We start from the raw sequence: 26095 nt of genomic DNA, 5'->3' as shown, positions 1-26095 counted from the left end.
AGAAAAGGCTTGACTACCACAATGGGGGCGGGAAGGAGATTGTAATTAAGGCCCATTCACACGGACTGCAGGCGGCACTGTTTATGTATGTGTACTAATGTCACTGTGGCAGCGCTGATGTGACTCAATGCAGCATGTTGTGACTCTTGTCATATCCCTCACATGCGTGCGTCGTTCGCAATTTTTCCTTTCCGCCATGTTTGGGAGTCAGCAGCGGCGCTTCTGGGCTTCTTGATGATGCGCCGTGCTGACACCCTCTCTGAATCATCTGCTCGCCGTGTGACAGTCTGTCCGCCACGCTCGGCCGTGCTCTCGTCACTCCCAATTCGACACCGTGGCCATTGTCTATGCCACACTTCCGTTTTACGTCCGTCCCACTGACATTTCGCGGGAATTACAAATACTTTCCTAACTTAAGTAAATAAAGTTAAGCACATCGTACTGAGCGGTTAACATTTGCGACGCTAACCTGAGCTGGGCACTTTTGTTAATCGTCAGTTCCTGTCAATGACGATGCCCCGTCTTTGGCGAGTGCACAAGCCTCGGAAAAATACACGGACCGAGCATGACGGTCCCTCTCTTTCCGTGTATTTTTGCGAGGCTTCGCGTCATAAAGCATCTGCCAAATATGTGGAAGCACACAGCAAAAAGTGGGCATTGTCATGGACGGGAATTGACGATTCACCAAAGTGCCCAGCTCTGACGCTAGCGAATGTTGATTTCATGTCAAGGTTTGTTTAAGGTCGCAGCATTTTCTAAACAATCTGTAAATGGTCTTATTGCAAGGCAAATTTGAACTTGTTCCAAATTTCCTTGCAACAAGAAAGACGATTAAAACTCTTTAGAGAACTATTAAGACTGTTAGAGAACGTTTAGGAAACACTGCAACAGTGAACGAACCCTGATGTGAGGTCAACATTTGTCAGTGTCGCAAATGTTCACCCCTCAGTGGGATATGGCTTTAGTTGTGTGTACTTGAGTATTTATTTTTCAGACACCTTGTATTCTCTACATTTGAATATCGATATCTGTGACAACACATCAGCCGTGGTAGAGATCTTTGATTGATTGATTGATTGATTGATTGATTGATTGATTGAAGCTCTTAAAGCGATAGCAGTGACATGGAGAAAAGTGAACAGGAGCAACAACGAGAGCAACACATTTAGAAAAGCAAGATATCACCAACTATTGTCTTATATAATCGAATTGCTTGATATTGTCAGAGAGGTTGTTGACTTGTGGTGAGGTCCTTTGTAAGCCTAAACTTCCAGGAACTGCTTCTAAAAATCTATATCTGATTTAAAAAAAAAAAAAAAAAAAAATCATTATTCATAAGGTGTATTTTCTTTTCACTTGTCATCATTGGCTAATTTCCATGTTCTTTAGTTCTTGTAGTGTGCGTGCTTCAAAATGCACGCGGTTCAAACTTAGGTCATTGCATTCTATTAATTCATTACTAGATGACAATAAATTCTACACACTTTCAAATAAACATGAAAAAGTAAAGAAGTTGATTCAGTGCTTCTGCTTTTACTAGAGTCTATTTTTTACATAAGTATCTACACTTTTACTTCAGTAAAGCTTGTGAGTACAGTTGCCACCTCTGCCGACCGAAAACCTTTCGTAACTGACAGGCTAATTCTCTGCTCCCCTCCTCACTTTAGTCTGCGGGTGGGGTAATTAGTGATGCCTTCGCAGCTTCCAGGTCATTTTGAGAGCAAGAGAGGAAGCGACACCCGAGGGCCTGACACTTTTATTTACGCTTCTCTCTTTCTCCCTGCACCTCGCAAGGGGAGCATCTTTGTCACATCCACGAAATAGCACACTTATTGGGATTAACAATGATTAAAGACGCAGCCTCGAGGCCAAATATCAAGCGTGCGCACACTCTTATACACTAATGGATTTAGGGATGAATGATAGGGATTCCTGTTTATTTTATGTTCTTATCGCCGATGAGCCGCTTATGATGATTCACCTAGACTACTAAATCATCCCTGGGTACAAGGGCGAAAGTATACGAGGAGCTCATACTTAGCAAGGTTAACCTGCTTTGGAGCAACAACAGCAATTTCATAGCAATAGCGGTCATTTGGTCTCCAAATAGCAGCATTGCCATCATGTCAATGGCATGATACGGGAACACCGCCTCTGTCATTGCCATGGTGACCCCGCATCACCCACTTTAATGGGCCGTAATATTGGTGGAGCAGCAGGAAATGATTCTCGTGTTGCGCTAGCGTCATTGGGATGTTAGGTTTTAAAGCTATGAGCAGTGCTTGTGCAAACTTCCAATCCGAGGGCATGATACTTTAATTGGCCTGGCTTCTGTAACTTGTACCGCATAACAAGGGCATGGCGCACACCCGCTACACACATGACACACATACACACACTTGACCATCTGTCAACTGACAATCAAGAGTCTTGTCAGCTAAAATCAGAGAAAAAAAAGTGACCTGATGTAGTGAGAGCCTGCAATCACTACCAGAGGAAGGAACGCAAGGAGTAGCAAATAGGATAGAGCAGGTCGGGACAGGTCAGTGATACCAGTTTTATTTTGAAAATTATGTGCAGCCATTTTGTGCCTCTGTATAGAAATCAGAGTGTTTGTCTCGATCAAGTGATATGATGGCAAAAAAGGAAAGATGATTAGATAGGAGTCCTTCAAGAAGAATATGTTAAATTTTGAGTTGTATTTAAAAAATCTCTTTGCATATTTTTGTTCTCTTTCTATAACATCTTAAGATGCCACGAGATGGCACCAAAGTCCTCCCTACTAGGAAAGTAGTAACTCGTGTCAAGGAAGTATTGTGGAAGTGTTACATCTCGACTGAGAGACTAAGATCCTTGTTGAGCTGAAGCTCAGTTTAACTTTGATTATTAGTGGAAGTTACAGGTAGTCTTCGTTGTCTGGAAGTGCTTCTCAATTATTTTTGTTTCCCCCAAAAAGGAAGAAGAAAATATTTCACACTCAAACATTGATTTGTCAATAAAATTGTTGTAAGTACACCTCTGTAGACTAGAGGTGCTAATACTCTTTTTGCTCGCTAAAGCGAGAGCACCACTGCCACCTATTGTAGTGGATGTGTAATTACACTTTTTTTTCTAGTATGGCAAAAAAATATATATACAATTTTCCCTGGCGTAACATGCCCTGATCCTGAACGCGCCTTATTGTAATTTACTGTAATTATGGCTTTACTACTGCATGAGCATAGGTTCCCAAGTCTTTGGGTTTGTTGTTGCTGAAGGAATGGACTGTCAATAACCAAGGACTCCGCATAAAAAAAAAATTAAAAAAATACTACCTCCCTGTAGGGGGAGTTTGGCCAACCCAATTATTCGTGGCTGCTGCTTTAATAGACAAGCCTACTGACCTTGGATTTTCTACTTTAATCTTTTGTGGCTTCAACCATATTGCCGTCCTTCTGATTTTTCATTAATATCGCATTTCTCTCAAGTCGTCCCTCTTTCTTGTAAGGAAAAAAAAACCCTGTTTCAACCTTCACCCTGACTGATTTGCCTCTGAGCCTCCATCACGCCAGTCACACGGCCATTCCCCTTTACTCATTCCCCACGGTGTCATCCTCATCCTCTCCTTTCTATCTTTCTTCCATCTTCTTATCAGCCATGCCACTTGTATCACTCTTGCTCCCGCTGACGCTACAACGCAATTTCACATGAACCATCCCCCCCAACCACAGCACTGCCGCCACCATTAGAACCTCCCGCTCCCACCTCTGCCCATTTCCTCCCTGGCAGTCTGCAAAGCACCCTCCAGACCAAAAAATTTACGCTGACAATTTAATGAATGTGGACCCCGTTAATGGCGCCGGGGATGGCTCCCACGGCCGAGGCCAGCCCTTCCCTACATGTGACATTTTCATGTTGAGGTTTATTGGCAGACTGGAGATAAATCACCGGGCGGGAGGAAGAAGGTGTGCAAGCGCATAATGCCACAGTACGGCTCATAACTCTCAGAGGTTATTATTTAAGCTTCACCACAGCCTGCTTGCCTGCTGCTTACCACTCACAGGAGGCTTTTCTGTCACCGTTCCTACTACCGATGCTATGAGGTCATGTCTCATCTCCCTCAAAAACTGATGTTGTGCATTTAGAGTGAGGGCGGTGCATGGAACAATTTGGAATTGGACAAATTTCCAGTATTTTTGCAGATCATTGAAATGTCTTACAGGTCATTCTTCAAAATGAAGGCGTTAATTATCCAAAATCGTCCACTCTCACTGGTCATATTCAGTGAAATGTCTTCAATTTGATCTAAGTGGCCTTAAAGAATTTTAAACTCTTCTTCCTTTAAATTTGCAGATAGCTTTCAAAGAAAGTATTATCCAAAAGTCTACCAAGAATATGTCAAAAATGGGATGCATTTGTTGTACTAATTTCCAGTTTCAGTTTTTTTCCCATTTTTTTCTGTTCAGCATTCACAAGCTAACTAATAGCAAAAAAATCGTTTTTTATAATCTGCACATTTTTTTTCAGATTTTTGTTGATTGTTCTAATCAGTCGTCTAATTTTTATGGCCAATTTTTTCTTTTTTTTTTCTTTTTCAGTGGATTAATGACTTGCAAAAATACCCCCCCCCCCCCAAAAAAAAATTGTTGGAATTTTCTGATTTTTCTCTGTTGTAAATTTGAGAAAGAAATCCTATGGGTATTATCTATCCATCCATTTTCTTGACCGCTTATTCCTCACAACGGTCGCGGGGGGTGCTGGAGCCTATCTCAGCTGGCTTTGGGCAGTAGGCTGGGGACACCCTGGACTGGTTGCCAGCCAATCGCAGTATGGGTATTATATAATACTATAAAACAATCGAATGTTCAATGTTTTTTACATTTTTAAATTAATTGGCCGATTAATCATTGATCAGAATTTTATACTAACAAATATCGGAATCTGCATCGGCCTAAACAAAAATTCCAAATTGGTCAGACCCTAGTGAACATTAAATCATCAATATGCAACATTTAATTTCTCGACATCTCATTTCTACAGCTTTACTAGGAAATCACTATGTCCCATCACTGATGAGACGCATGGTTTAGCATGTTTGTTTTATTGGCACGCTGGTACACGTAAGTAGGTAAGCACCTCTGAAAAATGATACGACATGATAAATGCATCATAAACTATGACCCAAATAAGGCATAATAATTTGTTGCAAGTCATTTTGTGGACCACCAATTTGAGAACCACTGTTTTTGTGAACACTTGTAACACATTTGAGGTGGTTTCGAAGGTGCTATGTGTTCCTGTGTTGTTAAAACAACCAAAAAATGTCTTGCCGTATCATCTAGCTATGCTCTGATTTGTCAGACAGCGTTGAGAGTCGGAGGAGGCGGCAGCTAGCGGAAGAGGAAAGAGAGGAGGTAGACACGCTTGGTTATATTTAGTGACGTTGCGAGACCAACCGAGAGAAGTCCGACCAAGTGTGATGGAGGAGGCGGTAAAAGACAAGGCAACCAGGGGAGGGCGGGGGGTCCACAAAGAGGAAATGTCACGGCTCGGGTTCAGCGGAGTGGTAAATCAGGAGCATCAGCGTGTCAGGGCGTTTAAAGAGGAACTGGAGAGGAACTAAGAAAAGCTATATGATCAGCGATGGGGCCGGCAAACGCGCTGCCGTCGCAGGAATTACAAGCACGACGCAAACGGAGCCTTTGCGTCGTTCGAGATGTGCTTGCAGATTGTATTTTGTCAGCTCAGCATTGTGAAGCCTCACGGGGGAGGTGGGCTTGTTTTATATGACACGTTACAACTGGCAAGGATGTTGAAATGCAAAGCTGCAAGGAGGACGAGTAGGCGTTTCGAATATTAGACGGGTTTAATTTTTTCCGTGATCATGCTTGCAACTAAAAAAGTTTGCATCTCAAATTATCTTTACTCATTGACATGAATGTTATTGCCATTAATCTGTATCCAACCTCCCTCCAGAAATGTCACTTCGTCTCAAAAGATACTAACTCAAACCGAAAAATGTATAAATACGGTACGTTTTAATACTTTGTCTTTCACTCCCAAAAATGTAGTTATACGCTTTTGTTTTGTTTTTTATGCTAGTGCATACAGAAGGCTTCTGACATGAAAAGGTCGCTTAAAGCAATCGTAGTTTTTACAAAAAACGGCCAGCAGGTGGCAGCAGAGTATAAGAGATCAGCCAGGTCCATGTTGCAACAAGCTCTTTTGGCCATTGTTTTCAACAGGTTTGTGAATAATGATGAAACTTAGCTATATTTTAATGCTAATAGCTACAAAACGGAAATATACTTTTTTTTCCTGATGAAAGAGACTCTAATCCTTTTTTTTGTAGGTTCAATTTTTTTTTATAGTAATAGTACAGAATAGTCTGTGGACCTTGCAAAATCAGTCCAAATCCAGTAAAACAGCTGAGCACAAAGCGGTTTGCGTCAGTGAAAATGGCGGCGAGTGATCAATTAAGTAGAACGTAAAGAATTCAACAGTTTTTGCCACATTTTTTGCTTTGATTCAGTGGACATGGTGCTGCTCTCTCTGGCCTTCATGCTTTGACCACCATGAGTAATTGATGCCTCCCTCAAAATCTGTGTAATTACATATATTAATCGTTTAAAGACCCTTTAAAGTGAAATTAGAGATTTGTTTCTAAATAGAGTGGTTGGGCGAAAGGGCCACTACACCTTTCTCTGGTCGCTGGCAAACATTTTATTTACAATATGTTCGTAGACATCTCTCTATTCAAAACAGTGATGAATGATGTAATATTAATATTCGTCCATCTCAGCTGCTTCCGTTTTGACCTTATACCGCCTTCTGTTGTCGACTAAAATTGACGTCACACTTCCTTCGGGCTTGCATTGTGATTGTCACCGGGTCAGTCCCAGAAGACGTGATCTGTGTCGTTCACAATGCAAACTTCCTTGTTACCAGTTTGCCACAAGATGGCGCAAAAGCACTACTCTTCTATTAGAAATTGCGTTGGCACTATCTTGTACCAGCTCTACTCAACACCTAATTGGTTAATTGATAAGAAGGTGTGGCTTATGACAATAGGCGCATGTTAAGTGTTGTTTTCTCTCAACAGTTGCAAGCCCAGAGAAAGTTATTGAAAGTAGATGAACATAGCGGAGCATTTAGCTGCTGAAAAAGCCAAATGTTTCCCTCGGGCTTCTCACGGAGAGAAAAACAGAAGCGTAAGGAGAGTGATAATTGGAGCACTCCGGGTGAATGCTAATGACGCCGCGTGTCTTCCGCGCGTCTGCATGGGCAAATGTTTGCGAGCTCAACTTTGGCTTTGAACATAACGGCGGATAAAAATCATTAGATGTTTCACACGCCCGTTGTTTTGCAGCCAAGGAGTTCAAATAGCATTTTAATTTGGAATCCTGCAAATAATGGATATCTGGAAGGCACGACGGCAATTTGGCTGAAGAGGTTCCTACGCCTTTGTAGTGTTTCCACACATGCAGGTTGTTTATCTTGCCTCGCTGGCACACGACTTCACATCTTTACATTTTAAGATGAGTATTTGTGTTTATTTGTCTCTGAATGTGAAATAACAGAGGGTTGGTTGCTTGAGTGACAGTTCTAATCACTCTGCTTTTCCCTAAGGAAGTCCAGATTGCTTCCAACTTTTCCGGGGATGTGAGTGCCAGCATAGATTTGTCCCATCTGTCCGCCGTGGACCAACAATGGCGTGTTTGATATGAAAATTCCATCCTAAGTGAGCTAATGGATTGTGACGAGCAAACTTTGACAGCACGAGTCAATGTTTGTGCCAAGGGAATCCAAAGTCAGCTTAATCGTTTGATGTTTACTAGACGACAGATTAATTGTTCTTTTTGTTGTTTTTCTAGGAGCTTGCCCCAGCATAAAACAGATGCTGTTTTTTTTTTTTTTTAAGCTCATAGTAGACGGTGCAGTTTGTGACCTTTGAGGCACTTGTCCAAACGGCCTCATAAGTACTGTATTGTTGTAATGTAAGCTCCATGTTAAGGTGACGAGCTGCATGTCTAAAATAAAATGTAGTTACATTTTAAAAATCGATAAATGTCATGAAAAAATTAGGGATGATGAGTACCTGGTATCAGGCTGATACCAGGCCTGATTTCAAGGTATCGGTACTTGCGACGGTACCAGTATCGGCTGCCCTCTTGTGGCTGTTTTACAACCAGGAACTAGAAATTAGAAGTAAGAATAATAAGATATTGCTATTAATTTCATGCGATTTTAAGGAAAATGGAATATTGGAATATACTGGGTTTTTTTCTATTTTAAATAAATATAATAATACTACTACTACTAATAATAATAATAATAATAATAATAATAATAATATAAAATCGTCAAAAAATATTTGCCAACTTAAAAAAACAAAAACAAAAAAAACAAAAACAAAACCTTGGCAACCACCTGAGAGATGGTAAGCTCACAGAGAGATACAATATTGTACAAAATGAAAACTAGGCTACGATTGGCTAGCAACCAATTGCCCAAAGCCGGCTGGGATAGGCTCCAGCACCCCGGCGACCCTTGTAAGTAGTAAGCGGTTAAGAAGATGGATGGATGGATGGATGGATGGATGGATGGATGGATGGATAAAAACTAGGGGACCAAAAATATACTAATTTTAATTGGTTTGAAAATTACTAATATATGGCAAGACAAAATTATACATTTAATTAAAAAAAAAAAAGATTGAAACATAAGAGAGGAAGAAAGTAAGTTACTAGTGAGATTTTTTTTAATGTAAAATTAGATATGAAGCAACCACAAGTTCATTTAATTAAATTACAGAATATATTAGATTTAAAAAATTAAGCAAAATTTAGATCATATTAACATTCCAACTTAGAATCTGTCATATTAAGAAAAAAAGTTTATGTTATGCTATGTTATGTTATGTTATGTTATGTTATGTTATGTTATGTTATGTTATGTTATGTTATGTTTTATATTATATTATATTTCAGGGTAGAAATTAATTACTCAGCGGCTCGACTACAACAAGCAAAACGTATGTTTACAATCAACTGTAAATTAAACATTTCAAAAGGTAGCACTCCCACCTAGCATGGCGTATACACACACAGGCACACGCACTCACACAATATAACTTACTAATGGGATTCCCTCAGTCAGTGTTTTCTCCCCCTTGTGAAACTTTGTGGCTACCCCCCTTTCTAAACATACACACGTACACGCATGCACACACACGTGCATACATATGCAGTGACATACATGCAGGGGAAGCACATGCAGTAATGGAATCTTCACGAATGGAAGCGTCTCACTCGTCGGAGAATCACGTAAAGCGGCACAGTCCCAGAAAATAAGACCCACATCTGCAATAAAGTCAGTCCATCCCCGGTTATCTCTGCGCACACACAAACACACGCGCCAACAAACACAAGGCAGCAAAGCAACCAGCCTATGAGCACATGACCCCTCTTCTGGGGAAAAAAAAAAAAAAAGAATCCAGACGCATGTCAGTGATGCCTTAGATTGAAAACATGATGGAAGAAGCACACACTCACAACATGGGAGCAAAAGATGCTAATTGTCCAAACGAGAGGCTACTTAGTGTAGCCGAGCTTATCGCCACGGCGATGCCGAACTGAGTCACACGTACCACATCTCTCTCCTCCTCCGGTCCTCGCATCCCTCCGGCGTTGCTCGTTATTCCCGCCGCCGCCTTCTTCCGTCCTCCTCCGGATGTCTCCTGTCTCTCTCTCGCTCGATGTCCCCCGCCCCCCCTCCTCCTCCCCGCCTCGGTCTCCCCTTCACGTGGGGACCTTGGTGGGCATCCCTGGGAGCTGGCTGCCTGGCGGTTGGAGCACTGCGAGTGGAAGTGAACGGACAGGAGGGGGAGCAAGACGACAAGAGTGAGCAAACAGGCAGTTATCCTCTCATGTGCTCAGCTGCCCCCTCCCTCCTCTCCCCTCCTCCTCCCAAACATCACCGCCGCCGTGGTGCGTCCCCCACCCCCCAGCCCCCCATTTCACATCGCTCCGTCCGTCGTGACCTCCTCTTGGGTGTCGCCATGCAAACCTCCCCCTTGTGTCCTTTTAAAGCGAGGGAGGAGGTGGTGTCGAATTAAAAAGCAGAGTATGTAAAGATGCGGGGAGGAAGGAAGCAAATGGGGGGCAGGGTGGTGGGGGAGCAGGCTAGTTGGTTTTGTGGGGGGAGTGGAAAGGAGGAGCTTGGTAGGACACCAAGGTCAACCGGAGAGGAATGCGGAAAGCCCATGAACAAACCGCCTATATTCACTCATACCGTCAAACTAAACATTAAAGATAATGACACTTTGTGTATTTAAAACAACCAAAAACTTTGTTTTAAGAAAGACCCGCTAGCTTAATGCTAACGCCGTTGATATGCTACAGGTTAGCATCGGTCACGTTTTTAGAACCCTGTAAGTAACGGACATTTGAACACAAATGGTGGCGCAACATGTGTTGACAGAAAACATACTAATGCGAACAGGCATATGTAGTATTCTTTATCCTCCTCAAATAATGAAAAATATTACAAAATCTTGTTGAGTCACTTACAACAGTAGTAGAAGAAGCAGAACTATTCTTTGTTATTTGTATCTGCATGATTGTATTATACTGCCTCCCAATGGCTAAGGCAGGAACACTGATAGAATCAGCACTTTGAATTGAATATGTGCACAAATTGCTTAATTGTTTACTTTCTGTATTCTATAATGTTCTATATTCTCTATTTTTATAGAATAGGATATTATAGAGTGTTGCCTTTATTTCCATTAAAAACACAAATACACTTAATGGTATTTCCATTTAATTTGAAGGGGAGGATTTGAGATACAAGATTTACAAGTGTGGTCAATCTCAAGGCCCCTACTGTAATTGTACAAACTGTAGTATTTGTGTTGTGGTTGCGTGCCTTTAGATAATTATTTTTTATTTTATTGTATTTTTAAATTGAATTGAATTCCATTTTTTATGTAGTATACATTTTAATTTTATATCCTGAGAGATTAAATTTTTATGTTATATATATTTTTTAATTATTTGTCTTTTTCTTTAATGTATTTCTTTAAAAAAAAAAAAAAAAGACTAAACTTTACTTAAATTCGCCCAAAAAATGACTTTAAAAAAATGTGATAACTTTCATGTAGAGTTATTCATATTTTTATTAAAAATTATTTTATAAACATTAAATTGAATTCAATTTTAGACAGGGCACAAAGTGGGAGCAGAGGGGATAGAGGGCGACACAGATGGGAACAGACAGGTGGGATTATTGTACAGATATCTCCCATATGAGCGGGAACAGTGCCAGGAAAGCGTGACCAGCAGGATAATAGAGACGTGTGGAAGGGAGAGGGGGGAGCACTCAGTAACCAGCCACATGGAAACATCACTTCAGTGGTTCAGCTCTCATATCAGTTGTTTTGATGTATGCGCCTACGGATGCGGAATGAATGTGTGCTGTGTCAACGTGAACAAAGTTTTGATTAGAGGATGAACTCAATTTGCTTGTCTGTAGTGACTCGGCCTGGTCGGTTTGAGTTACGACCATGCAGATAATACACTTCATTTCATTCACATCAGTCCTCAGCACTTGACTTGTTTTTTTGTTTTGTTTTTTGAATGCTTTATTTTTGTTGTGCATATTTTCTTGTGGCACTCGTCATTTTTCACCTTCTGTCTTAGTTTTGTGTAGTTTGCCTTTGCTCCAGTAAGATTGGCAGTTTGTGTTTTCACTTATATTTGTGTGTGTTTTGCTTTCTCCAAACATGGAGTGTTTAGTTTGGCAAATAGCTAACAGTTCTCCAAATGAGAAGCAAAGTGTTCTTGCTTCAAGCTGTTTATTTGTCATAAATATTCAAAGTAGTTCGTTCCAGCAGAGCATCTCTGCCATTATCATTGGCCTAACATAAGTCTGTTAGCCCAATGCGAACAGGCAACAGGAAACTCCTTAGTCAGGCTAATGAAAAGTAGATTTTACTAAAATGACACCAAAATTTTCATTGAAATTTGTTCAGGTCTGTTGTTTTTGTTCTTTTACAAAAAAAATGATCCAAATTCAAATTCCAGATGTGGATCTGGACTTAAAAATGTTCATTCATCACAATCAATTGGTTGGGCAGAAGCTACAAATTTAATCTAAATGCACGGCCAAATGTTACCGTTTTGATGCAATCACAAATCCAATTTCTGGATTTAGTGCTACGAGTGGATTTTGTTTTCTGAAGTAATGAGAACAAACTGATTTCCTCGTTTGTTTCCTAGTTACATTCAGTCGACCTCTTCATCATCACGTCGTCACCCGAGGAGTGCGACGACAACGCTCACATAGACGGATAACATCTTCTCCTAAAGGCCTCCAGAAGTGAGACATCCTATTCCATTTTTATCAGCTGTGATCACTTATCCCCCCACCACTCCCCACCCCACTGCCGCTACCTTCTCCTTGTTTCCTCCTCCACCACCGGAATCACATTAACATTCCTGTGTAGATTGTGTTTTCATATCTCTTGGGCGTTACGCATTTACACTTCACACACGCCTCATTTTTGGTAATAATCAATTGAGGGAATTTGAGATGCGGAGAAAAAAGGGGGGCATAAGTGCTCCGTGCTTAAATGGCAATCCATTTAGGAATATAATGCGTATCATTACAAAGACTCACAATCATCAGAATGGGCTTTATTGCTGGGAAATGTGCGCAAATGCAAACAAGTAATTTCATTCAATACGACAGTCACTAGAGAGAGTAAAAGTGTGATAATGAAAGAAAATAGAACTCAAATCCCCAAATAATAAAATGCGATCAGAGACTAATGTGAAGCAGCAATTCATGGATCGCAGGCAGAAGCTGTTGCCTGGTGATGTCACCATGGCAAACACCTGAGGAAAAAGTCTTAAAAAGGGGCCCTTTGAATGGATTTTATTGTAAAGAAAATTATGCAGGCATAATTGATACGCGTGGTTTTGAAAATATGGAACGGTAAAAAAAAATATGTTAATTGTGCGGAGGTGTTCAATTATGTTTGAACCTTACAATAGGTGCAAAATGGAGTGCACTACTTGGCTGTAAACAACAGAGGCACTGCTGATTCACTCTCAACTAGTCAGCAGTCTGGCAAAATGTAAAAAATATAAAATTATGAAAATGAGTCTTGGAGAATAAAGTTGGATTCAGAAAATTCAGCAGTAGTATGAGGAAAATAAAGTCTGAAGAATAAAGTCAGGATTTTTTTTATATATACAAAATTGTTCAAATTTGAAGACTAATTCACTTATTGTCATTTGTTTTCCTTTGGAACATATCTCCAGCTTTTTTGCTGGGAAAAAAAGGCCCCATTTAGCTATTTTAGTGCCATAAGATGTCACAAAATGGCACCAAAACCATAATAGGAAAGTTGGAATTGGTGGGAAAAGAGTTTTGCTTGTTTCTCTGTGGAGGATATACTGTATCGCAATATTTATTTATTTTTTTATTTTTTAAAAAAGAGCTCAGAATTGTTCATTCGGTAGTCTTACCGATTCAACGTCTTATCATCATTGCTCTTTTTTTTTTTTTTTTTGTCTGTGTATGTGTGCGTGCGTTTGCGTGTGTGCGTTTGCGTGCGTGCGTTTGCGTGCGTGCGTTTGCGTGCGTGCGTGTGCGTGCAAATACGTATAAATTTATACTCATTAATTCACCTAAAACCTTATAAATATCCCATTACCCTTCGCCTTAACCAGGTACTTCAGAATCTTGCCAGAGTCGTGAGGTTCAAATGGTCAGGAGACCAGAGAAAAGGTCAGAAAAAATAAAGAGAAAAGAAAGATAAATCAAAGTGAAATCCAGCACCATGGTATCGCAATATGCCGCTAGCTTAAACGCTAATGCTAACATTTAATGGGAAATACATATGACCCTTTAAGCAACTGATGTTTGAACAGGTGCTCAAACGACGAACTGCTAAATTGTGGTAATAGAACCCTAAGCAAAAAAAATCTAGAAAACCATTTCCCTGTTTGACTTTTAAATGTTAACAAAACATGAGGCTTATCTAACTCTCTAATGTTGATCCGTCTCCAAATAAATTATATAACTCATCAGCGGTGAATCTGCTGTTGTACAACTTGTGCTCATTCATAGATTCAAAAAATGTTTTAATTGGATGCTTCATTTAACTTTAAAAGAATTTTCTTTTTAGGGCAGCTGGTGTTTAGCTTGTTTTTGTTTACATCCCTCCTCGCTGACACGTGGCCAGAGAGGAGGGAGGAGGGTGCAGCCAGCGCCAGCGTGGATTAAGTCCAGCCACAGGGACCTTTTTTTATTTTGGTATTTTTAGGCTTCCACCAGGCGCGAAGCAGCCCCGGGGGAATCAGTCGTTCCTCTGCATCTCTAGAAGCCCTCCTGCAGGAAGACCCCTTCAGCATCCCACCAAGACCCAAGCATGTCCGGCCAGCAGACACCAGAGGACGGCCTCTACGGTGAGTGATGCTCTCCCTCGCCACAGCCTTTGTGCTTTTTCATGATTACGTTCATTCTCGTGAAATAAGAGAGAGAAAAAATACAACTTTATTCTTGTAATATCTCCAAAATAATCCAAACTTAATAGACTAAAAATGTGGACAAATATTTTCGTTGTAACAATATGGATTTTATTTTATTTTTTAAATGGAATTAAAAATGTGTAACATAGGAGAATTGGTGTCATTTTATGAGAATAAAATAAAAAAAAAATTGTCGATTGCAGTTCAAATACCGGTACCTGAAAAGCATACTTACGTATAGTAACGAAGTATTTGTACTTGGTTACTTCCAGTTGTCGCCACTGACACCGTCACTGTGCGCTATTTATTTATTTATTTTTATTTTTTTACCCTAAACCAGGGGTGGCAAACTGCGGTCCTCGAGGGCCGGAGTCCTGTAGGTTTTATAGATTTCCCTACTCGAAGTGCAGCTGATTCCAATTAACAGGCTCGTTATCAGGATTCTGCAGAGCTTGCTGATGAGCTGATCATGAATCAGCTGTGTTGAAGAAGGGAAATATCCAAAACCAGCAAGAATGCGGCCCTCGAGGACCGGATCTCGCCACCCCTGCCCTAAACAATTAGTTTGAATTCAAACCAGTTCATAATATTTTCTTGTATGTATTTTTAATACTCACTTTTTGAAATTATTCTTGATAATATTGCACTTTTTTTTTTTTAATTGACATAAAGAGAATGTCACAACTGTATTGTATGTACTATTGTTGCTACCACTGACACCGATGCTGTGTAACGGGATTCGCTGACTCACCTGCGTGTATCTCAGTAAGCCAATTAAGATGCACAGATTTCTTGACGCTTATAGCTCGCTTGCAGGCAAGCAGCCCAACCAACCTTCGCACCACCATCAATTATAGTCGTTTGATTGAAATCGACCTATAATTGATGCCCAATTAAAACGATTTATTTTACTCATGAAATTGTGTTCAATTGTGTATTTTCAATTCAATATCTACTACTAGAAGGTAGTAATAGTAACTACAGTACTTTGCCATTACAATTGGCCCACTTTGCTGAACATGTTCTTGTGTGACGTCCATATGCAAGCATGCTATTTAGGCGAGTATGCTAGCTAATGCTATTGATGAGTCTCATGTGAAAGTGGGTTGTTTGTGTTAATCAATTAAACTACTCCATTCTGTCATATATCGCTGTCTTGTGAAAAACACTTATGTCCATGTTTTTGTTTGTGTTTACGTTTTTGGGATGTCTGCATTCAATTTCATCCCTAAACATAACAATATAAAAAAAATGACAAAAATGGACATAAGTGTTTTTTACAGGACAGCGATGATATCTAACATGGGTTCGTGATTGTGTACATGCTTGAAGCAATGGTATTGATGCTTTAGGAGCCTCTCTTTTTTAAAGTACTTTTGTTGCCATGCGTTTTACAAGAATTTTTTAGTTTTACCTTAAAAAAAGTTTGATTTGTTTTCGATTAGAATTTGATAACACTTGCTGCTAATGCTAACTCTTTCCGCTTGATAATGCCTGTAAAAAATGCTGTGCCTTAGGTGTCATATGTGAAATGTGAGGTTATTCATCACAAAAAACTGAATCAGAAGTCACTTATTCCATGAAAATTCAATGTACAAAATCAGGAAGTTCATTTAAATGAAGAGAATTTGATTTAAAAAATGTAAACAACAATCTTATTTAAATTTTAAAAAATGATTCATTTATTTTTTTATATGATTATTATGAACCAACACTTCCATCAATTATTTTTATTATTAGCTGAACAATTGGTTAGGAAGTTCATTTTAATAAAAATGAAATGAATTAAAACTAATGAATGAAAATTTAATTTGAATACAAAGTGATTTTTTTCATGAAAATTATTTTTAAATATTAAGTTCTTAATTTCTTATCGTATTATTTTAATTTTGCACTATTCCAACTTTATTCCCATTATAGTACAACTGGATTTTCTTAAAATCACATAAAATTGGGACTTTTTTTTTCCCAGAAAATTTATCAACCTAGTTCAAACTAAAATGTTTTTTCTCCACATTTTTATATCTAAACAAATTTAAAGTTACTGTTTCAAAATAATTACAAACATAATAATTTGAATTTTTACTCATTAAATTCCGCCCCAAAAAAATCCCGTAAAATTTATTTTCATTAAAAAGTTGCTGAATCTAGAAAAAAAAAAAAAAAGAATTTTTATCAGCCCTGCCACCGTTAATTGTTATTGTTGCTGAAAGAAAAATATATTTTAAAGAAAAAGAAAGATTGAGCCTGTCGTTCATTGAGTTGCATAAGGTCTTAGATGCCACACAACAACTCAGCAATGCAGCACAAGAATTGCTGCAGATAGATCAGCAAAGCGGTTATGTCATAAATCTCTTCTGTAGGGACCAACAACAACAACAGAAAAAGCCAAACTAGGGCAATGGCACAGATTCCTCATCTCTCCCCTCGATGCTCTACTGTGCTCAGTCATGACACACACACACACAGAGCAAACACACGACATCACGTAAGTGGAAGTTGGCTGCGATTGGCTGTGAATGTTGTGCACAAACAACGACAGGGCGGACGTAAGAGGGTGAATGGCTAATCTCCAACAGAAATAAGATCTTACGTAAGCGAGCATGCTGTCAGGCCTGCTTACTGTTGAGCTGTGCACTAAAACAACCGTGCATGTGTGTGTTGTGTATCTATATACGACGTATGTGTGTGAAGCCCATGAACCGTTTGTGTCCATATTTAATGGCTGTGTGTTGTGTGTTCATTTGGTTTCAATTGATGGCTGTCAATGCATGCATTCAAAACCATCTCTGAATGATATTAACGCCACAGTCAGAAGAGAAAAAGAGGATGAAATTTGAAATCTAACAATATTTCGATATTATTCCCTTAAGGTTGCATTTAAAAATTACAGTATAATTCTGCCTTTATACTTGCAAAATTATCTTCCCCTATATCTTATTGGAACTGTTTTATTATAAAAGGACATTTTCATTTTCGTAATATTCACATTTCATGCTCTTAAAATGACAATTTAAAAAATCTTGCAAAATTCTGATTTCATTCTTGTAATTTGTTTTCTCTGCTTATATTGTGACATTTTCCATTTTCTTTCCAACTTTATTATTATAAAATTCTAAATGTTTTGCAAATTATAAACTTTTTGTCATTTAAAAAAAAAGCATTTTTTTTTTCTCTCATAACACTTCAATTTCATCCACTTAAAAATAGTGACTTTATTCTTTAAAAAAATGAATTAGAATTTTCTGGTAATATCATAAAAATGTTTTGAAAATAAAATGTATAATATCACAAACTTATTCTACTATTATTATTTTTTTTAGACATTTTTTTTACAAATATAATGGGAATTTTCAGCAAAGAGAATAAAATTAAATAAAATGTGACAATAAAAATTGTGATTATTTTTATTTTTATTTTGCAAGACATATGTCATAATACTGCTGAAACAATCACAATTGACTAGAGAGAAAAACAAGTACTTGTTAAAATTTGGGGGCAAAAAAACTAATTTAAATATTAGGAATATAACACTCACAGTTTAATGAGAATAAGTTTCTAATACTATGTGAACAAATTTGAATGTTACAAGACCAACGGAGTTTTACTGTTACATTTTTTAAACAATTTTAAGATAATATATTTTCAGATTGAAACATTCCAAGAACAAAATTGTTAAAGGATGATAGGGAAACTCTTGGCATTTTCTACAGTACAAAGTATCTATAGTACAGTCATTAAGTATTTGTATTTCCCCGTGCAGGCTCCTGGGTGGAACTGGAGGAGTTGATCGCCACCGTGAGCCGCAGGGAAAGTCTGACGGGGCCGGACGACAGCATCTCGTCTGCCCTGCAGGGGGAGCTGGAGAGGATCCTGCTGGAGGCGCAGCTGGAATGCGAGAGGAACCGAGACAGGTAGCGAGTCGACGTCGCGTCACAAAACACGTCGTTAACATCCACGCCGCTCTTGATCGTTTCAGCAGAAATGCTCAAGAGTGGATGCACTAGAGTCAAAGTAACGTACTGTATTACTGCCTATTGGTATGACCCATATGCAAGAAAAACACACTGTTTATTAATAATAACAGCAAGGCAACGGTATCCAAACAAACAAGGTACGACAAACTAGTAGCTTAAATACATGAGGTAATCGCGGAGTAACGACATGCAAATGAGCGCAAGACAGTTAAAGTCATATATCGGCTCAAGCCTACCCACAAATCTTATAAGGACAAGCACGACAGAAAACGGATGCATGGATGATTTTTATTCGTGCATATGGTGTACATTCTGAACAATAATGTCGCCTCACTGTCTGCAGCCCCCCGCAGGTTGGGACCCCACAGTCAACCGGCTCCCCCAGACCCCCGAGTGATCCCGACAGTGACTGTATCACCATACAGGTACAAATAATCAGAACAATCTGTATTATCCATTATTGTAGCAACATACAGTATTTCAGTATTGAGGTTGAATGCATTTTCCCCTTTTAGATAATGTAGTTAGCTATTGTAGGTATATCAAGCTAGCGAGATACTGTAGCTAGCTAGATCAATCTAGATGGATGGATGGATGGATGGATGGATAGATAGATGGATAGATGGATAGATTGATTGATTGCGTTATACTGATCATATCTTTTGTGGTGATGTGAACAGGAGGAGAATGACAGGAAAGTAGACACAGATTGGGTCTGGGACTGGTCCAGCAGGCCTGAAAACATGCCACCCAAGTAAGAACAAGCAGTTAAAAAAAATCATACATTTATATTTAGATTTATAAACTTTATTTGTGTTTGTTTCATTTTATTATATATCCTTGGATTTTATTTTATAACAGGAGCACAAAATATTAGAAAAAATTTAAAGCAGGATTTTTTTTAAATCCTTTCACGTGTATTTCACTTTTAATTTAGTGTATTTTTATATTAATAATAAAAAATATATAATAATAATAATAATAATAATTATTATTATTATTATTATTATTATTATTGTTATTATTATTATTATTATTAGGGGTGTTAAAAAAAATCGATTCGGCGATATATCGCGATACTACATCGCGCGATTCGCGAATCGATTCAATAATCGGCAGAATCGATTTTTTTTATTTTTTTTATTTTTTTTTTTTTAGGATTCACACCTTGAGCATGGAAGAATGTTATATGAACGGCACATTAAGCCTTAATATTTTTATTTTAATGCTGTTCAAACATGAAACAGATTACAACCTCTATAAGACTGACATTTCAGATAAATAAATAATACATTTTCATATAAATCTTACACTCTACAAGCTTACTGATTAGTATTTTCTAAATATGAATGAAAAAAAATCGCAACAATCGACTTATAAATTCGTATCGGGATTAATCGGTATCGAATCGAATCGTGACCTGTGAATCGTGATACGAATCGAATCGTCAAGTACTAGGCAATTCACACCCCTAATTATTATATAATGTTTCCTTTTAATTGTGTTTTCATCAAAGCTGTTTGGTGGTCATTTTTAAACATGCAGTATTTGATTTAAATTTGGTGCAGTTATTATTCGTTTTTGCATTTTTTAATTATTTCTTTTTATTTTATTTTTGTTAGTTGAATAGTTACTTTACTTGGGGCATTTTATTATTTCATTATGCCTCATAAATATTGTAAATGTTTAAAATACAAATATGTTGCAACAAAAAAAAATACAAATATAATATTGGAACAAAAATGTTTTTAAAAAATTACATTTTAATGTTTTGGGTTTTAAGCTATCAGTGACATATAATGCATTACAACGCAACACAGAAATTTGATATTTATTGTCACTGTGCAATAAAATAAATATTAGGGATTCATTATGCAATCATATAAAACTGTCACATTGTGGCACAATAAATATATCAAAATAAATAAATATCTTCAGAGATCAAGAAATAACAGTCTCAATTCTGTGATATTTTTAGGGATGTAATGGTTATTGTATAATATTGCGGTATTGTCAAAGCCATTCCTGCCGTTTGAACGGCTACAATACTGCAGTATCTGAAAATAAAATTTCCCTATGTTTATTCATTATTATTTGCTCACTAAATGACAAAAAAAATCACAAACAAATAGCGATGCATTCTTTTCATTAGACATCGATGCCATGGACATCTCTTCTCACTGTTGCCGTTGACCTGATATTATGTTGGTGTCACGCAGAGAGTTCGTGTTTCAGCACCCGAAGCAGTCGAGCTCGCTCAGCGTTCGCAAGACGGAGATGATGAAGAAGAGAGGGATCTTCTCGTCCGACGTGCTCCTCGTCCTCGTCCCCTCGCTGCTGGCCTCGCATCTCCTCACGCTGGGCATCGGGTACGATCGTGACACACATTTGTACCATTCTGGGAAATGCTCCTTCCCAAGTTATCATGTGACTCTTTCACTTCTTGTAGACGTGGACGGGTGTCTTCATACTTTAAATTCTTTCTTCATACTTGAAATTTCATTTGCGGATTCTAATTAAAACCATGAACCAAAATAATATTTTTTTAAATTACATTCATTTTAACATATGCATTGTTTAACTTATAGCGGAGTGTCAAATTGTCAATTATTCGCGGATTTCCCGATTCTGAGTCATACTCAGTTTCTATCTGCTGGAGGTCCACTGTGTATATATAGTACAGTACATATGAACGTAGCATACTGCCCCCTGGTGGCCAAGGAGTGCACACCAGAAGGAGCAGTGCAATGTCAATGGACAGTGAAATATTAAATCATGATGCACAATCTGTTGAATTCATATTTTGCCATTCTATTTAAATATTTGATTACTGTATGTTTAATTTATTAATATATTTCTTATTATGTTGGTGTTTTATGGGGGTCTGCCTCAGATATGTGACATTTTTTACTACACAACTTTAACAAGGGAAAGCAATATGTAAATAATATTAACAGTATTTTTTTTTATTATTTTTTCAGAATCTACATCGGAAAACGTTTGGCCGCTTCCACAACTAGCACGCTGTGACATTAGCTCCAGGCTAACCTAGCCCCTTCCCCAGTAAGGTCGCAACCATAGTACCTCGCCTGTTTGCTTTTGTGTTTATCACTGTGTGTGTTGGAGTGTGTGCGCGTGCGGTTGTGCGTGTAGCCATGTTGTTAGGGCCCTTAAGGGGGCTTGGTGTTGGGGTGGGGGTGGGGGGAGGCTGGGAAATGAGTCATGCTGAGGTCACTTTAGCCTCTAAAGACTAATCAGAGAGAAGACCAGATGATACAAGGGGGAAAAAAAGAACACACAAATAAAAAAAGAGGACACCATGTCTGTATAATATATGCCAGCCCTTCGGACAACCTTGTGGGGGGTGGAAAAAAAAAAATCTGTCATTTGTCACAAGTAATGACCCTCTATACAGCTCAAATCTATTTTTTCCTTCCCTGTCGTGTATTTAAAGCAGACGTGTAGTTTTCGGGAGTCAATGTAGGAGTGCTTGTACTTTTTTTGTCCCTTAATCCAATTAAATGTTTAACCTCCCCCAAAGACAATCATGACCCATTAAACATCACTCCTACAAACCCTCAGTGTGTGTCAGCTCTTTTATCCAGTCCTCGTAGTAGTTGCTACTTGGGGTTGAAAATTTCATTTTGCATTAGTTGTTAGAATTAAGCTAAATTGACTTTGCTATTGTATACGTACAGTACACACTGTAAGATTCACTTTTTTATTTAATTTGACAGTAAACTTCAACGTGAGTGCCGTTAAACAGAGTTAAGCCTCTTTTTTGAAGAATTGTTGACTGTCTGCCAACCTGCCGCTTGTTGTGAAGTGAGTTGAGCTGAGTTTACTGGCACCATACACTGCTCGCATCTTTTTTTTTTCCTTTTTTTTTTTTTTTCTTCGCATGCAAGCAAAAACAAAAATTGACCAAATGACGACTCATATCTCAAGGCACCGCTGTGGTTGGGGAAAATATATTTTAGGATAATCTTGACTAAAACAACCACATTTCATGCATGTGCAACAGTACCCCTGGTTTGCTAAGTTTTCTTTGCGTTTTCTTTTTTAACCGTCTCCTGTGTTGTGAATGCCATCTGCCTTCATCATTCCTTCCCTCACTTCAGTCCCCCTCCTCTTTTTTTAACAAGCTTCTTATTTCTCAGACCAGACAAGGATCGGACCTTTTATTGCTTCCCTGTAAACCCCAAGATGTCTTTCCTGGGAGAATGAAGTCACATTTCTCGTAGAGATTAAAATGATTTACTTCTGGTAAGACTATGAGAAATAATATGTGAAGTTGCGATAACGGCAATAAAGTTGGAATATTACGAGAAAAGTTTGGATTATTACAGGAATCATATCAGAGTATATTATTCCAGGAATGGCGCTTTAAAACTCCAATAAAAAAAATAAAAAAAACATTACTGTATAGGAATATTGCTGTAATATTGTGACAAAAGAAGTTTGTTTACAAGAATAATACTGCAAAATTATGAAGAAAATGTATTAATTGAAGAACAACCATGTAATATTACTCAAAATTGTTGCAGGAGGAACGCAGGAATAGTGAAAGTTGTTTTGTAACAGGAAAATTAATGTAAATTACAAAAATTACAATTAAATTAATTACAATAATGTCATTGTACTACGAAGGGAAAAGTCATTATTACAGGAATAACAGCATAATGTTACATTGGGGAAAGTCTTATTGTTACTGGAATAATACTGTGACAATACAAGAAAAGAAGCTATTTTATTATGGGAATAATTCTGGAGTTTTATTACATAAACATTAAAAGAAAAAAGTCATAGTGCAGAAATAATGAAGAAAATGTTGTATTATTATAGGAATAATCTAGTAATATTACAAGAAAAGAAAAAAAAAAAAAAGCTTATTACCGGAATCATGCCATAATATTGTGGAAAAAAAAGTTGTGTAACTATTGGAATCATGCCATAATATTGGGAGATGAGAATCATATTACTACATGAATAAAACTGTTATAACTAGAAAAAAAAAATTGTGTAAATAATGTTGTAATATGGAGAAAAAAAAGTCATTTTGAAACCGGTATAAATCTGTATTTTCACATACAAATAAATAAATAAATGACACAAGTCCATGGTATCATGAGGAAAAGAAATATCACAGGAATAATGCCACATTATTAAGAGAAGTAAATGTATTATTACAAGCGTTAAGTTGCATTATTGCAAAATACAATGTCAATTGTAATAATTCGCGTCCAGCTTTCGCAATGATAAAAGGTCACCAGCTTGTTTCTCTTAACAGCCAAGGATGGACCTTTTTACTGCTTCCTTCCCTGAAAAGCCTTTCCCTCATGAACATGTCAAAGTCGAGGCCCGTGAAGGTTTGGGTGTGAACATTGTGTTGTCCAAGCCCGAACGAGCGTGTCAGCCATTAGCCACATTTGATGTACGGTGACTCGGCCTCAACATCAACATCAACAACAAGGTGAGCGACCAGGCACCTGGTTTTCGTTCTCCACCGTCACGTTGCCTTACATTCTCACGCTGGCGTGTTATCGCCGTAGCCCTTTAGTCGGGAGGTTTAAGCAAGTACACGTCGAAAGACTTTACGGGTTTGCAATGAAACAAAGATTATGTTCCGCAATTTCTGCCACCATTAATGGCACGATTGAGCCTCATTATATTGTTGCAATACACCAGAGGGATCTGTGAGCTGAAGTGGCGGGATAAGGCAGCTGTTTTACATTCAAACGATCCCAGGCAACAAAATAAAGTATTGTATATGAGATATGTCAGATTTTGAGAACATGGCAGAACTATTGCATTACGATTGAGTATAGAGTAGTTAGAATTTTTTATGTACTTGTGTCCACTCTTCTAGGATTTGAGCCCTTCAAAGAGTTTGGTCCGGCTCCATGCGTGGGCTCTGTTTGGTAATAGCTATCGTATTCTAGTCTGTAGGAGTGTGTCCTTTTATGATGCAAGCCACATGTGCAAAAGTGAGGATATCGGAGATGCGACGCAGGCCTTGTTGGAGCGCGAAGGTGCGGACGTCGTGCTGGCTCAACAGTTTTTCCTTTTTCGGAGTGAACAGACTCGCCACTTCCTGCCATGTCGTTAGCTAATGCCTTTAGCAGAGAGACGTACAGAAGCGAGCTACATGCTGGTGATCTATAGATATTCCATCACCTGGTAGCTGGGCATCTGAATGCACTGCTTAAGAAAGAAATCATCAGTATTAGACAAAAAATCATCCTTGAGATTTAAAAAAAATAAATAAAAAAAAGTTCCACTTACTATCGTAATGTCATATTATGAGGAAAAAAATTTCATCCTTCCAATATTAAAGTTTTATTTTTATTTGGATTAAAGTGAAGTAAATCTAAATTATGTAAAGTCATGTTTGTTTGTATTTTAGAAAAAAATGAAATCACATTTTTTCACAGAATGAATTTGGATTATTAAAGTTTTAACAAAGTAAAAAGTATTAAAGTTTAAAAAAATAGAACGTAACAGTTGTAAAGTTTTCACAAATATGGAAATTTAAAAAACATTTTCTTTCAGGAATAAAATCTTAATATTACAACAAAAATGTACAAATATTCAAATTAGGTTGTATCTTGTGGTAAATAATTTCACTGTTTAAAAAAAAAAAGTCTTCTAGTCTTTTTTTCATGAAAAGAATAAATTGAAACAATACAAGACAAAAATGTCTTCAAATAGTCCAGCTTTTTTTCCTCAAGAAAAAAAAGGCTTCAGATTATGACAAAGTTGTGACTTAAAAAATCTACTGTTATAATATAAAATATGGTAACATTAGAGATGAAAAATTAATACAGTATATGTGAATAAAGTTTTTTTTTAATTCAGTAACTAAATCCTACTACTTTTTCACCTAAGTCATTCTATTGCAAGAAAAAATAAACAGTAATTTATTTTGAAAGTAAAATAATATAAGCAAATGTGTAATATGTGAAAAGTCATCACGTTACATTGTTTTTTGAAGTTGTTTTGTTTGCTTGTGTCATCTTGCATTCACAAATCTCCTCCATGTGCTCTTTTATCTTCTTTTTGTGGGGGCAGATGGATTTTTATCATAGTCGTCACATCACATCCCAAAAATGCAACATCGCAATACCACCTGGTAGAAGAATCAGTGGTGCACAATGCTTGCGTTGTTCTGCTCCATGTTGACAAGTTTTCGTCTGCTTGACTTCCCCCTTGTGTCGCTAGGCGGGATGAGTCAATAAGCCGTGACGTTTCGGGGCAGGGGGTGGAGAAGGTGTTGAAAAGAGAACAACGTGTATTCCCATGCGACCCGTTCGGTTGATTTAGCGTGTTTTAATTACGTGCAGGTGGACTTGAGAAGCGGCAAATCGGAGGCGTGACGGATGATCGGAGCGCGCACACATGCTCAACACATCAGACTCCGACAGTGCCATTGCGAAACAGCCAAAGACACTCTTCTTTTTTTTTCGATACGATACGGAGAGTTGCGTCGCCCCCTCCCATTAATCTCCCGGCCTTATTGCCTTTTTCCAAGAAGGGCAAGAAGGAGAGTTTTGTGTTTCAGCGGCCACAGACATTTTGAGTGATCCTACAGACATGATA

General features: G+C 38.0%; 2 protein-coding genes and 1 long non-coding RNA gene across 7 annotated transcripts in view; 2 read left to right on the top strand and 1 right to left on the bottom strand.

The window, feature by feature from the left end:
* The window catches only part of LOC144001911 (uncharacterized), a 37873-nt gene extending 27900 nt beyond the window's left edge, over positions 1 to 9973 (bottom strand). For both annotated transcript variants that reach the window (XM_077496561.1, XM_077496563.1), the window contains exon 1: positions 9629 to 9973. The gene's annotated coding sequence lies outside the window, so the exon portion shown is untranslated. The remainder of the gene's footprint in view (positions 1 to 9628) is intronic.
* LOC144001918 (uncharacterized) overlaps positions 1 to 12361 on the top strand; it is a 70186-nt gene extending 57825 nt beyond the window's left edge. For all 4 annotated transcript variants that reach the window (XR_013278631.1, XR_013278630.1, XR_013278632.1 and 1 more), the window contains one exon: positions 12261 to 12361. This is a non-coding gene — a long non-coding RNA (uncharacterized LOC144001918). The remainder of the gene's footprint in view (positions 1 to 12260) is intronic.
* Positions 12362 to 14274: 1913 nt separating this feature from the next.
* On the top strand, positions 14275 to 22077 carry LOC144002858 (BCL2/adenovirus E1B 19 kDa protein-interacting protein 3). Its single transcript, XM_077498481.1, has 6 exons — positions 14275 to 14456; positions 18283 to 18433; positions 18840 to 18921; positions 19177 to 19250; positions 20716 to 20865; positions 21478 to 22077. Exons 1-6 carry the CDS (start codon positions 14420 to 14422, stop codon positions 21524 to 21526), a joined length of 543 nt encoding a protein of 180 aa, XP_077354607.1. The 5' UTR covers positions 14275 to 14419; the 3' UTR covers positions 21527 to 22077.
* Positions 22078 to 26095: the final 4018 nt, after the last annotated feature.

Source organism: Festucalex cinctus, chromosome 15, assembly GCF_051991245.1.
Source record: "Festucalex cinctus isolate MCC-2025b chromosome 15, RoL_Fcin_1.0, whole genome shotgun sequence".
Lineage (NCBI taxonomy): Eukaryota > Metazoa > Chordata > Actinopteri > Syngnathiformes > Syngnathidae > Festucalex > Festucalex cinctus.
Note: the sequence above shows the minus strand (reverse complement) of the source record. Positions and strands in the feature narration are given on the sequence as shown.